Here is a 15,000-nt window from a genome sequence, read left to right as displayed (position 1 = left end):
ACATTCTCCTCCATGGTTCTCCAGGGAAGGGGGTTCTGGTGAGTTTCCACAAACCTGGACAGTAGCACTGGAAGCCCTGCCGCCTTTCTTCCCTGTAAACTACACCGCTTTATTCAAGATTTTGTTCTTGGAATTTTTTCTTCAGTAAGGTTCCTGAATTGCTAATCATTCCTTTCTCAGGCACCTACTGTTCTGTAAATGGCCTGGTTATGGTGATCTTTCTTTTCTCTCTCTCCTTCCCTCCCTCCTTCTCCTTCTTCTTTCCACAGCATATTTTGATGCATCTTCAGCCCGGATTGGCCTCCAACTCATGACTCTCTATCCTCAACCTCTGGAGTGCTGAGCTTACAGGTATGTATGTAGCACTATGCCCAGCGCACTAATCATGGTTTATTTAGGTTTCCTCCACCTTATGGAACTATGAATTCTTCAAGGTTTTCTGATACTAGAGAAGTCTGGGAAATGACACCTATGTGTATGACCATCTGTTAATGGACTAGATAAACATTAAGACATCTGCAAATGCCAAGATTCCAGGTTCTTATTTGAAGTACTTAGCAGAAATGCTGGAAAGGAAAATGCTTAGAGTCCCATTTCACGAGAGACACCATGACTTCTGACTTGAAATACTTGTGGCTGGAGAGATGGCTCAGCAGTTAAGAGCATTCTTGCAGAGGATTCAGGCTCAATTCCCAGCACCCACATAGTGGCTCATGGCTAACCATAACTCGGGTCCTACAGGATCCAATGCCCTCTTCTGACCTTTGTGCATAACAGTCACACACACACAGTGCACAGGAATATGCACAGGCAAAACACCAATAAATAACTAAATACATAAATAAATAGTCTTAGGGTTTCTATTCCTGCGCAAAATATCATGGCCAAGAAGCAAGTTGGGGAGGAAAGGGTTTATTCAGCTTACACTTCCACACTGCTGTTCATCACTAAAGGAAGTCAGGACTGGAACAAAAGCAGGTCAGAAAGTAGGAGCTGATGCAGAGGCCATGGAGGGATGTTACTTACTGGCTTACTTCCCCTGGCTTGCTCAGCCTGCTTTCTTATAGAACCCAAGACTACCAGCCCAGGGATGGCACCACCCACAAGGGGCCCTTCCCCTTGATCACTAATTGAGAAAATACCTTACAGCTGGATCTCATGGAGGCATTTCCTCAACTGAAGCCCCTTTCTCTGTGATAACTCCAGCCTGTGTCAAATTGACACAAAACTAGCCAGTACAATAAATAAATAAATAATTTAAAAATCACCATTACAAAAACTAAACCACATATGGCCACTCTACAGTAAGGCCTGTCAGTGACTTCAGGTATAAAATGAGGAAGTCAGAGAGAACTTTGCCATTTTCTATAGAATAGTGGCTTGGTGAGCTGTCATCACAGGGAACATTAGCCATCACGTTCCCACTGAGGACACTGGAGACCAAAGAAAATGTATGGTCCCACTGTTGGACAAAAATCTGTAGTTTGCCAGGACAATCTGTGTTCTAGAATTCAAATTCCAGGGGCAGAAGGAATAATGAGTCCAAACAAAACCCAAAGAACAAATTGACTGTTGAGCAAAAGCACCATTGCCTTACTGACGTTGGGCTACACAAACATGTCTCAGACTCTTGGATTTGAAGATGCCCTGAGAGTCATCTTGGGGCTAAGGCCCTTTGACTTCAGAGAGATGTAGATAAAAGCACATTTTTAAAAGTACACATAGTTTGGGGAAGAAGCAAGCATGCTCACTGGAGTCTGGAACACAAGCAGTGGTTTGGGCTTCATTCAGGGTCAGGGGTAAGTTCAACTGACTTCGTTTACTACATCAACAGTACATGATGTCCAGAATGATCTGTTGGCACAGATCTGTGCAGGGTTAGACTGAGTTTAGCTGCATCAAACGCAGACACCAAATCGTGAGCCTCTCACCAAAAAACATCACAGTACCAGTACACAAGGAACTCGTGACCTCTAACTGTCACATGGAAATAAGTGGAAATTCCTTGGAGTTATAGGAATTCAGGTTCCAGATTCTTCGTGCCAAATTCAAAGAGTGTGCAGAGGGCAATTAGGTTGGCAAACTGAGACGCTATAAAGTGGACAGGAGTCCTCCATGAAGAGAATCAACAGGAACCTCCAAGGGGCAAGACGGTCAGTATGGAACTGAGCACGGTAGTGGCAAAGGCCGTTTTGCTCCTCATTCTGCTACCAACCACGGAGCCCTGGAGCTGTGGGACTTCCCAAAAGTCACCTTGCCACTCTGGACATGGGCTCCCCATCCATAAGGCAAGGTGTGTTCCCTGGTGTAGCAGATGCTGAAGAGATGAGCATCCTCATTTTGAAACGTCACCAGCGGCTTAACAGTGACGAGGGCTCCCAAGCAATGGAACAGTGCAGCTAAGACAGCCCCAGGGCCAAGTTCATGGTCTTAAAGAGACCCACGCCAGAACCTGCTTCCCTGCAAAGGGAGGTAATAATGGTGGAGAACGGTGTGGGAAAAAGAACCAACCCAAAGCAGTCCAAGCGAAGACTGCGCAGATGCTCAGGTTGTTTTGCTTGCATTTTCAGTTGCACGGTCAGCCCTCTAGTTTTGCTTTTAGGGCTTATTTACATTTGCATGCCCTGAGTCCAAGAATAGCATCTTTATGTGATGCTCTGTGGGTTATGCTAGCCCCGGGATGGGTGCCCAGTGCTGATTTCCTGTTAAGTAACTGACTTCTGACAGTTATTCTTGCCTCTTTCAGCCTCCCTATCTTTCGCTTGTCTCTGCGTATGGCCTTATAAGGGGACAGTAAGGAAGGTGATATGAACTCATCATCCCTCCCAGAGAACAGCTGTGGACAGTTGAATTAAAGAAGGAACGTCAGGGCTCTTAATTTATGGATATGGACTCTGAAGCACAGAGAGGGCAAGGAACTTGTCCAGAGTCACACAGTAAGGTAATCGTCACTTGAGAGCAAGGTCAAGAGCAATGATTCTACAGAAGCTCTCAAGCCAAGCCTTCAAATTCCCAAAGGAAAAGAGGTGGCTGCCATTTAACCAATCAGCCAGTGTGTCCAATGTTAGGTGCCCACCAGAGGCAGAGAGGGCATGCGGTAATGTGTTTTTCGGCCAACTTTCCACCTAAGTGAATAAGTGAGTATGTAAATAGATATTATCTAGTTCTGATGACACAAAATTTAATCTTTTTTTCTCCCAAGTTTGTCACAGCAATGAGATGTAACATTTTTCCTTTCATGCACCCATGTGAATCCAACAATTCCTGAAATAACTGTTTTTATTTTGGGAGGAATGGTTCTGGCTTGCCTAAAATGATGTTTCATTTTTTTAAAAAAAAATCAAAATAATATTTATTCTTCCGTATTTTAGAATATTGATACTTACATGGCCCTAAAACTCACTCACACAAGCAGGAAGGGGAAATTCATTTTCTCTTAAGTACTAACTCATCTTGGCTAAGGGCTCAGTAGGTAACAGTGCTTTTCTGCACAAGCCTGACAGCACTGCACAAGTCGGGACACACGCCAACAGTGAGCAGGAGGATGTCCCTCATTCTGGCTTGCTAGCAGAGAGGTGGGAGGCAGAGAGACAAGAGAATCAGCTGGAAGCTCCCAGGCTGCCTGGAGTGTGCTGGGCAAAACAGCAAAGAAACAATACACCCTGCCTCAACAAGGTGGAAAACAAGAAACCTGTAACTCACTCTTCGAAAGTCAGCCCATACAGGAGAGACGAGTCTCCCACATGGAATTCCAGTATTTACGTGGCTGCCCCATCCTCATGGGCAGAAGCACAGCTCCCCACTCTGTGGGCACTTTCTGTGTACCAGCTTCCTCCAGGGAAATACAGTATGGAAGCCAGAGGGAAAGGAGTCATTTCCCAGTACCACCCGGCAGCCAGGAGATCCAGGGCAGGCCAGCAGCACCAGCTTGACGAGATACTGTTTATTCTCCCTGAGGGGTGACGAGAATGACTTCAGCTCTGTGGTCTTCTTCCCCCAATCTCTAATTCTACTCTAAGTATGAGAAAAATACCAGGAAAAAAAAAAAAAAAAAAAAAAAGGCCAATAGCTGAGAATCCTACAAAGTTCCAGGGCAACACCCTTCCAGATTGTCAATACCATCAAAAACAAGAAAGGTCTCAGGTGACAGCCAAGAAGAACCTATAGAGACAGAACAGTCAAGTGTAATATGGTATCCTGGATAGGATCCTATAGTAGATCCTGGACCCTGGATATGCACTCGGAACCACCACGCACCATTCACTGAGACAGACATTACTTAGCACAGATGCAGCCATATGGACTCATTCATAACTAACGTACCACTCCAGTATAACCAAAGGTTACAGGAACTATTTTCTCAAGTTTGCTGTATAACTAAAACTATTCCTTTTAAGCCTCTATCATTTAAAAAAAAAATTCCACAAACCATAGCACAAAATACATAAGAGAAACAACTTACCAAATGTTAAACAGAGCACGAAAAGCAAAAGGTCCCCCCTAAAATCCCAAACAGTGTTTGCTTCTGTTCCAGAAGCGAGTAGAGCCACATCTACACTGCTGGTGCAGACATCAAGGACTCGGCGGCAGATAGGGCCCTTGGTGGTCACATTCACAAAGCCACACTCATAAACACGGCGGAAGTGAAACTAACCACAGAAGGTTATTTGCCCCAGCCTCCTCCCCCAGTATGCAGATATTCTACGTTTTATTTTCATTTAAACTTCAATCACACGTGAACTGGGGACTGTGCACGCCTCCCTGCTGTCTTCCCACAATCAGGCAGGACTGGCAGGTTCTTTTCCTTCCCAGTTTTCAGCATCCTGCCAGGACAGATGCACTTCCTCTGAGGATAACTGCTATCCAGATGGATGCAGGGCAGGAGAAACCAAGGGCTGGTTCCCAGATACCCAAATGTGCATGAGGGAGGTGGAGGGCACAAGCTAAATGTTATTACCCTAAATACATTCCATTTGGATTTGGATTTGAATTTGGATTTGGATAAAAAAAAAAATAGAAAGTCAGGTTTAAATAACTCTTTCGGGAAATTAAACTTTATATCTTTTTTAAAAAAAAAAAACTTCTAAACAATTTATTTATTTTATGTATTTGTGTGCTCTATCTGCATGTATACCTGCATGCCAGAAGAGGGCATCAGAACTCATTACAGATGGTTGTGAGCCACCCTGTGGTTGCTGAGAATTGAAAGCAGAACCTCTGGAAGAACAGCTGGAGTTCCTAATTGCTGAGTCATCTCTCCAGCCTGATTTTATTCATTTCTTTATTGATTTATTTTTTAAATGTATTTGTTTTCTTTTAAGACAGGGTCTCAGTATGTAGCCAAGCCTGGTGTTGAACTTACAAAAATCCTTATATTTAAACAAACAAACAAACAAAACAAATGTTTTTAGAGTGCCACCCAGTAGCAGACAGCAGAAAATAAAACTTTCTTCCTTACAAAGATCAGCTACTCTGTCGAGCAAACGGAGTACAGAGGTAACTGAATTATTCCTACCTCCAGCTGCAGACTGTTATCTCTGGCCATCAATTTGATCATTACTACACCATGCTCAGGGACTCTAAGTGTGTGTGTGTGTGTGTGTGTGTGTGTGTGTGTGTGTGTGTGTAGTCAGAAAGTAACAAAATCAAAATGTGGGCAGAGTTAAAGATAAATATTTATAGTATCTCAAAAATTGCTTTGAATTTTTAACAGAATGGGTCCTCTCGACATATGCAAGATACTGAAATAGAAATAGAAATTTCAGAGACCTTCCCCCTTACATGTTTTGCATTTTCTTTTTATATGTTTGCCAATATAAATTTCAAAACAGAGACAATCAACATGAATATCACAAGATCACCATATGCAGTCATATAATACATGCTTAGCCTGCCCTCTCCTGGCGATTTTCAAGCCTCAATGGCTAAATATATTCAGAAGTGCTGTTAAATCACTTTAGAGTAAGCTGGGGAGCTGTTAAAGATAGCTGGGGTTTTTTGTTTGTTTTGTTTTGTTTGTTTGTTTGTTTGTTTGTTTGTTTGTTTGAGACAGGGTTTCTCTGTGTAGCCCTGGCTGTCCTGGAACTCACTCTATAGACCAGGTTGGCCTCAAACTCAGAAATCTGCCTGCCTCTGCCTCCCAAGTACTGGGATTAAAGGCGTGTGCCACCACTGCCTGGCTGATACCTGGGATCTTTATGGCTGTCTTAGCACCTGAAACTGTACATGGATACTAATGTCAGGTTGATTAGAAGTCTGGTCACACAGCTCCGTTCATGATTGGACCGCGCGCCACAGAGAGAGACACAGAGGGATACGCGGGAGAGGGTTAAGGGTCCTCCCGTGTACAATTAATAAATTATGCTCTGACCCTTGCAGCTCATTCTAAAAAAAAAAAAAAAGAAGTCTGGTCACTCTGCCAGGATGGATTCCCACAGAACTCAATGAAAGCATCAAAGCCAACGAGAGAATTTGCATAGAGCACCACCGCTCCCTACCCAGTCACTGCTCTGCACTCCAGCATGTTTATAGATGAGCCCTCCAAGTGTCCATCAAAAGATAACATGTTTTCTCTCCTGCATCAGATCCCATGAGTCTCTCCAACCACATAATTAAATCGAACACTCTTAATCCACCACACCTCCCCTCCCCTCTCCACTGGATCCATATGCAAAGCCACTGCCATTTTGCATCACCAGCTTGTCCTCAGATCCTTTACCATCTACCGCCCCATTTATCTGTCCTTCCTTATGACAAATCTCCTCAAAATTATCTGAATTCACCCAACCTTCTCCTATGTACCTCTTATAAACTATCCTAGTTTGTGTTCTATTGCTGCAATAAAAATCCTATCCAAAAAGCAACTTCAGGAGAAAAGGGTTTGTTTGGCTTACACTTCTAGACCACAGTCCAGAATGGAGAAAAGTCAGGGCAGGAATTCAAACAGGAAGTAAAGCAGAAACAGCGAAGGGATGCTGCCAACTGGTTTGCTCCCAGGTTCATAGTCAGTTATCTTTCTTATACAGCCAGGCCCATCTGCTCAGAGATGGTACCATGTAACCGAGCTAGGCCCCCCCTCCATCAGTTAGCAATCAAGAAAATGCCCCACAGGCCAATATGATAGAGACAATTCTTCAGTTGACTTTCTCTCTTCCAACTGTGTCAAGTTGATAACCAAGATTGGCTATTACATAAACCCGTCTTCTTCCCCCAAAACTGTTCTCATCAAGGTCTCATCCACAGTTGACAACTCTCAGCTTCTTAACATTGTTCCCTTGGCTTCTAGGTCTCCCACTCTCTGCTGGTTTTCCTCCCACCCCCTAGATGTCTGGCCAGTCTTCTTGCTAGTTATTAGTCCTGTCTCTAATCTGTTATTAATGGGATATCCACTTCTTTTACCCTGTTTCACAACTTTAAACTCCACCATGCACCTAAAGCTCTCAAGTGGGACCTCAAGTACACCTCTCACAGTTTGCCACTCACCAGGCATCTCAAATACATGAGATCCAAAGCCAGCCCCTCTGAAACACTTCATATCAGATAACGACAACTACATTATTCCCCTTCCTTGATCCAAAAGCTGACATCTCATACTGGGTGCCAAGGTCTCTTTTGTTTTTTGCCATTACCCCACACTGAGTGGAAGATTTGTTGAAATCATTAAAAAAAAAACATCTTCAGAATCTGAACAAGTCTTAGCACTTCCATGGCTTCCTATCCTGATTTGAGATATAATAATCCCTTGTCTTACTTAGTGGTTCCTAAACTTTGATGACATTGTAGTCTGCTTTGGCAGTATTTTTTTTTCTGTCACTGAGACAAAACACCATGACCAAAAGAAACTTGGAGAGGAAAGGGTTTATTTGGCTTATACTTCCACATCATAGTTCATTACTGAAGGAAGCCAGAACAGGAACTCAAACAGAGCAGGAACCTGGAGGCAGGAGCTGATGAAGAAGCCCCTGGCTTGTTCAGCCTGCTTTCTTATAGAACCCAGGACCACCCCCACCCCCAGAGGGCACCTCCCACAATGGACTGGGCCCTCCGACTTCAATCACCACTTAAAAAATGCCTTACACTCAAATTTTATGGCTGTCTTTTCTCAATTGAGTTCCTCCTCTTTCCAGATAACTCTAGTCTATGTGTCAGGTTGACATAAGACCAGCCAGCCCAGAGTCACAGAGGATTTCTGTTTTATGTGTTGATTTTGAGATACACATTCGACATCAAAATCTACAGAGATGTCAAATAGGGAAGAAGCTAAGGTTGAACTATAAATCTGAGAGTAGAAAGTTGCTATTTAAAGACCATAGAACTCCAGAATCGCTAGAAAGAGACAGGATCAAGAAGACCAATACCTTGAAGTGAGACAAAGATATCCATTAGAGACTGAAATAATAATGATGATAGAAAATTCTAGAGTGGGGGCTCTTATCTAAAAAAATATTTTCAGGGAAGTTAACTTAGTTTTTTTGACAGGAGTGTGGTATTAAGATAATTTGGTACACTGAAAAATCTCAGTCTTGACCAGGACACTTTCAGTGTAGTGGTGACACCCAAGTCAGAGCTACCTCAACTCTACTGGGTAGCAAGAAAGTCGAAACATCACATCTCCCATCCTTTATTAATGCCAAGGATTCTTAATCTTTGGTCTGTGGACAAAGGTAGATCATGGAAGGGTTTCAAGAAAAAGTTTTTCCAAGTTCCATCTCCAGATGTTGTGAAATTTTGTACATGGTGTCTCACCTAGTGTTTTCAAGATTGTCATCAAGAAAAATCAGAGACCCAGAAAACCTCTAGGCTGCAAAGCCTGAAAGATCAAACTGATACTTGTTTCTTGATTGCTGTCTTTTAGGTAGACCAGAGCTTAGCTTTATCACACTGAAGGTTTAATGTTCATGGTACGTGGGATTTCTATCCCGTCTATGTGTGGTATACCTGAGCTCCCATGTCCCCACACAAGGGCTACTCACTTTCAAGATTCTTGAAATAGGCACTTAGATATTTAGTTACTTCTAAATGCAAGATAAAGGTCTGGCATCTGTCTTCATTTTGTGTTTATCTGTCTCCTTTACTTTGACTGAAGGTACGAAGATTAATCATCCTAAACCTGCAGTCCCCCTGAGTCCAGGGAAAACAAAGTCTCAAAGGCCAGGCTCCTGCCTATATAAGGACTATTATTAGTGAGGGCTGCACCTTGGACCACTGAATGATCCATCTCCTTGTCGGAGCTAGATGGATCTCCTGAAGGGATGCAGCGATAAAGACTTTGACCACCTTGAGAACCAGAACTGAGATAATGATCAACCAGACCACATCTTAACCCAGGACTGTTTAAACATACCTCTTGTCTCCTGCCCTCAATTCTTCCATAACTTAAAAAAAAAAAGTTTATGTCAACACCCCGGGTGTCAGGGGAAGGGGGATCTGGTCTCCTTTATGTCAACATGGTTGGCTATACAGGCAACAAGTGGCCCAGCCCATCTTGCAGAAGTTGTCAAAGCCCAGGCTTTTGCTTAAGGAACTCTGGTTACATTCCACTCTCGTCCCAGCTTCTCGGAGAAGCGTCTTTAGATAAACTGTTCTGTCGCTACTAGCCAGATCCAGCTTCCTAGTCCCCAGGAATTCCCCAACTCCCCACTAAATCCCAGCGCACATCCCCTTTCTAGTCTGGGAGAGCTGGGAACTGTCAGCTAGACAGGGCGGGGCTCCGCGCTCCGCCTTCCGGGAAGAGCTTTATGGTACAGTCGCTGTGTTTTCACGACAGTCCCGGGCGGCTTTACGGCTGCTAAGTTTCACCGCCTTCTGAACCGCGGTAACGTGTTGGCATCTTTTGCTACACCAGCGCAGAGATGAGGCAAAAGAGGAAAGGAGCAAAATACGTGGGACAAGGACGCAAGGGAGGAAGTGGATTCTCTGAGATCACAGGTCGAAACTCAATTTTCCATGGGAATCTACTGCCTGGTCTGGGCCCGCGCGACCCTGATGACGGGCCTCCCTTCCTGTGTCCTTTGTAAAACTGCCCCTCTCTCTCTTCCCCTTTGGAAGAGACTACTTGTTGTCTTTTGTGTAGATGGCTAAACGGTACTGCTATTCCACAGATAAGTTTCAGAGGAGATAAGTGTTGAGTTGCAGGCTAATTTGTGGTAACTTACTGGACGTGTTTATTTAAGGTTTTGTTTTGTTTTTAAATCTTAAAGTAGGAAAGGCGTTCGTACCTCCTTAAGGTAGGGATTGTCCGTGCAGTTTGTGCAACTGCTTTACGTGAACGTACTCGCATTTATTTTACCTCCGGAGTAGCCCGGACCAACTCTGTGCAGTTTTTGCTTTCAACAGGATGAAGTCGGTTTTTTATTTTTTTATTTTTAAATCTTTAGTATTTGCAGTAGATTCCATTCTTAACGCTGTACTGCCCTCGAGCAGTTGGTTGTCAGAATAATAGCTGGGTACTGAGCCTTTCCCAGTCATTTTGAAGACATGTTGTCATTTCATGCGCGAAAAAGCTGAGGTTTGGTTAACTTTTCCAGCCGAAGTTTATACTTAGTGTGTGGAGCTGACTGGTCATGGTGTGCCTGTGACACCAGAAGCATCAAATGAAAAGTCAGTGCGGTGTTGGTCACTACTCTTGGCACTAACTGGAATTGTCCTTCTGGACATGTTCTATATTTTTGTCACATCAAACACAGCATGCACTAGATTTATTTGATCTTACCTTACTGTAACGTGTTCTTTCTTAGGTTGGCAATCAGCAAGCCCCAGCAAGCCCTGTCATAGTCCCTTGCCCTGTCCTCCATGGCCCCCACTTTACGAACATGAACGCGGCCTAGCTTCGAAGGGGGGGAGGGGGGAGAAGGAGAGGGGAGGGCAGGGATTAGAACTGAAGTTTTCATGTGTATAGATCTGGCTTTTGTTTAGCATCTACATTGTATCTTTTTTTTTTTTTAATTTTCTGACCTATTTGTTATATTGATAATCTCACTTTCTTTAAAAAAAAACAAAACTACTTTTTAAAAAAGTTAAACAGAGTTGAGAATGTATAATTTTAATGCTTTTGCCTAGTGGCCAGTATACTGTCTACTTACTGAACCCTGCTCTGGCAGCCTTGTTCCATCCTGTTGTTCCTTGGTTCACACCCCGACCTTTCTTTAATGATGCTAATTCTATTTCCTCCATGAAGCACTTCTTACTGGTTTGCCCAAGTAATATTCAGATCTTTTATTTTTGTCAGCCCAACCTCTTACTCTGTATATGAAGTCTTATACAGAAGTCTTTAATGTAGAAAGATGAAAGCAGAATTGCAGTGGTCTTAACACATATGCACTCTAGCACACATGCACACACACACACATGCACACACACACACACAGATAGATGGAGATATATGGATATGCAAGGTGACAGGATGATATCTCATCTTCTATGTTCACCACACACACTAAGTCCACCTCTATTACATGGCCTCTTAGGTACCTTTGTAGAACTGAGAATGCTGGGAAATCATTTAGTCTTTGGTTATCCATAGACTTCTCTCTCATTGTTTGGTATGTATTAGCTTTGCCTCATTAAGTTGGTGGAGTACACAGTGCACAATATGGTAAAAAGACCTGGACCTGAGATCTAACCCTGCCCTTTACAATGACATCTGAACTTGCTTTGATCGAGTTTTACATGTATAAAATAGGACGACAATACCAACTTTACAGTGTCATTGTGAGTTTCAAATGGGTGACTTCCATGGCTCTCTTATCCACACTTCTATGATGACTTTTTTCTTTCTCACATCAGCAGGCAGGAGGTGAGTTTGCTGCCATCACCCAAGCTAACACAGAGCACCACTGTTGTCAGCTGGTAAAAGATGGGCTCTCCTGACCCTCGACGAAAAGAGCTGAGATTTTTCTGGCTTGGATGGGTTGCTTATGCTTGGATGAGTCATTTGTGATTGACAGTAGGATGATGTGGCAATCATGCCAGCATCTCCTGTGTCTGTGGATGAGAGGGGGCTGCCAAGACAGGATCATGCAGGTCAGCAGACGGTATCTTAGAAATGCAGCTAGATCCTTAGATAGGCCAGGCCAGATAGTACATACTGTAATCTCAACACTCAAGAGGCTCCTGACGGACACACTTAAAATTTTGTTGCATGTACAAATAAATAAATGTTAAAAAGCTGAATGGTGAGACTCTGGTTGAAATGTTCTCTGCAGGGGACCTCAGCCCGGCAGAGCTGATGATGCTGACCATAGGAGACGTTATCAAGCAGCTGGTTGAAGCTCATGAGCAGGGGAAAGATGTCGATCTAAATAAGTAAGTGGATCTATAGAAAGGCAATCTTGCCATTGTGTCCTTAAGTAAGGGTTGATCTGTCTGTCTGTCTGGCATGGGGTCTCATTTTGTATCCCAAGCTGGCCTCAAATTCAAGACATTCCTTTTGCCTAAGCCTCCCAAGCACTGGAATTCCTGGCATGCCCTGCTGTGCCTGGCAGTAGAGCTGTTCTGTGAACTGACCTAAAGCTACCTGTTTTCTGTGTAGTGGTTAAGAATTGTAGTTTGCTGCCTTGTCACGTGCTTCACGGTGACACAATTGTGCTGCGGGTGACACAATTGTGCTGGAGCCTCTGACTCTAATTGTCTCTGGCCTTACTTGGCACTTTCAGTACCCCAGGCACTGTCCAGAGTTCACTGCAGGTCACAGAAACTGAAGGAAAGGTGTCCTAGTTAGCGTGACTACTCTGGTGAAACACTAAAGCAACTTGGGGAGGAAAAGGTTTATTTCAGTTTATACTTCCAGGTAACAGCAGTCCGTCATAGAGGGAAATCAGGGCAGGAGTTCAAACAGGGAAGGAACCTGATGCAGAGGCCATGGAAGAGTGTTGCTTGCTTCATATGCTTGCTCAGCCTGCTTTCTGTTAGAACCCAAGATCACCAGCCCAGGGATCACACCACCCACAGTGGACCAGGCCCTCCCCCATCAGTCACTAGTTAAGAAAATGTCTTACAGGCTTGCCTACAGCCCGGTCTTGTGGAGGCATTTTCTCTATTGGAGCCCTCTTCTGCTCCAATACTTATAATTGTGTCAAGTTGACATAAAACTAGCCTGCACAACTAACCCCTTGTCAATTTGAGACACAAACTCAACACTGTAGAACCTTTCTTTTCTTATCTATCCCCAACATGGCATATTAATCTTAACACCACAATCGAAAGCATAAATAACTTTAAAGTCCAGTCGTCTTTACAATTCAAACAGATTAATAAAGATCTTTAAAATATCCAGTCTCTTAAAACTCCAAAATCCCTTTTAAAAGTTCAAAGTCTCTCAACTCTGGACTCCTGTGAAAATCAAAATTGAGTTAAATACTTCAAAAGGGAAGACCCAGGGCATAGTCACAATCTGAGCAAAGCAAATCCAGACTCCTACAGTTAAGTAATTCAGTGTCCAATGTGTGAGATTCATTCACAATCATCTGGGCTCCTCCATGGTGCTTGCGTCTTCTCCAGCTCTGCCCTCTCCAGTACACATAGGTCTTCTAGGTTCTGCTGGCCCCACTCCACAGCTGCTGGCCCCACTCCACAGCTGCTGGCCCCACCCCACAGCTGCTGGTGTTCTCTGTGGTCATCCCCTGGTGTACTGGCATCTCCAATGTTGGCGCTAGGCCAGACTTTCAGCAGTAGCCTCTCGGGCTCTTCATGGCGAAGTTCCAGCTTCTCTGTGTGACCCCTTCATCATGGATTTCCCATTGCTACTCTGGTTGCACCTTCTCCAATGGCCTCTCTTGACCTCTCACAGTGTCAAGTCTCAGGTGCTGTCCTTGATGCCTCCATGGCTCCAAAACCAGTTCTACTTTCGAGACAGGTGACTAGGTTTAGCTGCCAGCATACGGTACAACCTTGACCACCTCAGAAGACCGCTTGCATGTGCTAACTGAGGACATTTTCCCCAGAAGATGTCACCTCAGTGATGCTGGCCCCTTCCTAATCACAGCTGACCAGACACCCCAGATTCGTCACACAAACAGACCTGGTAGGGTCTTTGCTCCCCTCTGAAACTTCACAAGCCAGGCCTCCTCCATCTGCACTGCTTTCAGCACTCCTACCCTTTAAGCTCCCACAGACCATCCCATTGGCTAAATGGCTTTTCTTGGCCAAAATTCCAAAGCCCTTCCACAATCCTCCCCAAAACAACATGGACAGATCTGTCACAGCAACACTCCACTATCCTGGTACCAACTTATCTTTGGTTTTCTGTAGCTATGATGAAACACCATGACCAAAAACAATTATGGAGGAAAGGGTTTACTTTGTCTTACAACTCTCTGGTTACACCTCATCACTGAAGGAAGTGAGGGGCAGAAGCATAAAGCAGGAAGCTGGAGGCAGGAGCTCATATAGATGCCTGGGAGGGGTGTGGCTTACTAGCTTGCTCCCCATGGCTTTCTCTGCATGCTTTCTTGTTGAACCCAGGGCCATAGGTGTGACCCAGCTCACAATGAGCTGGGCCCTTCCACATCAATCACTAATTAAGAAAGTGCCCTATAGGCTTGCCTACAGCCCCAACATATGGAAGCATTTTCTCAGCTGGGGTTCCCTCCTCCTAGAGGACTCTAGCTTGTGTCAAATTGACGTAAAACTAGTCAGCACAGGTAGGTAAAAGGGTGATGAATGGAGAAAACTCCCGAAGCTGTCCTCTGACCTCTAGTCTACACTGCCGCTGTGGCACAAGCCCACATAGGAAACAGTGTGGGGTAGGTACTGGTGTTACTCTCTCCTAACACAGGTGGTTTGGGAAGTAGAGAGGCTAAGTAAGTCATGGGGGGGCGGGTAGCCACTGGCACAGTGGGGGTTCTGTCCCCTTGGAGGCACCTCTGTGCCAGGCGCTCTCTCTGGTGCCCTTAATCTAATCACAGCCAACCCTATTGCAGGGCCTCTTCACACCCTAGTCTTTGTTACCACCGAGTGAGTGGTCATTCATCTCTGCTTCTCTCTCTCTCTCTCTCTCTCTCT

General features: G+C 44.4%; 1 protein-coding gene across 1 annotated transcript in view; it reads left to right on the top strand.

Moving 5' to 3' along the window:
* The first annotated feature begins 9,737 nt into the window (after positions 1-9,737).
* The window catches only part of Elp3 (elongator acetyltransferase complex subunit 3), a 64,559-nt gene continuing 59,296 nt past the window's right edge, over positions 9,738-15,000 (top strand). The window contains exons 1-2 of the mRNA XM_021202996.1: positions 9,738-9,927; positions 12,204-12,303. Coding sequence (XP_021058655.1) covers positions 9,852-9,927; positions 12,204-12,303 — 176 coding nt within the window. The 5' untranslated portion in view covers positions 9,738-9,851. The remainder of the gene's footprint in view (positions 9,928-12,203; positions 12,304-15,000) is intronic.

The sequence above is a fragment of the Mus pahari genome, chromosome 8 (assembly GCF_900095145.1).
Source record: "Mus pahari chromosome 8, PAHARI_EIJ_v1.1, whole genome shotgun sequence".
NCBI classification, from domain to species: domain Eukaryota; kingdom Metazoa; phylum Chordata; class Mammalia; order Rodentia; family Muridae; genus Mus; species Mus pahari.
This window is presented reverse-complemented; position numbering and strand designations above follow the sequence as displayed.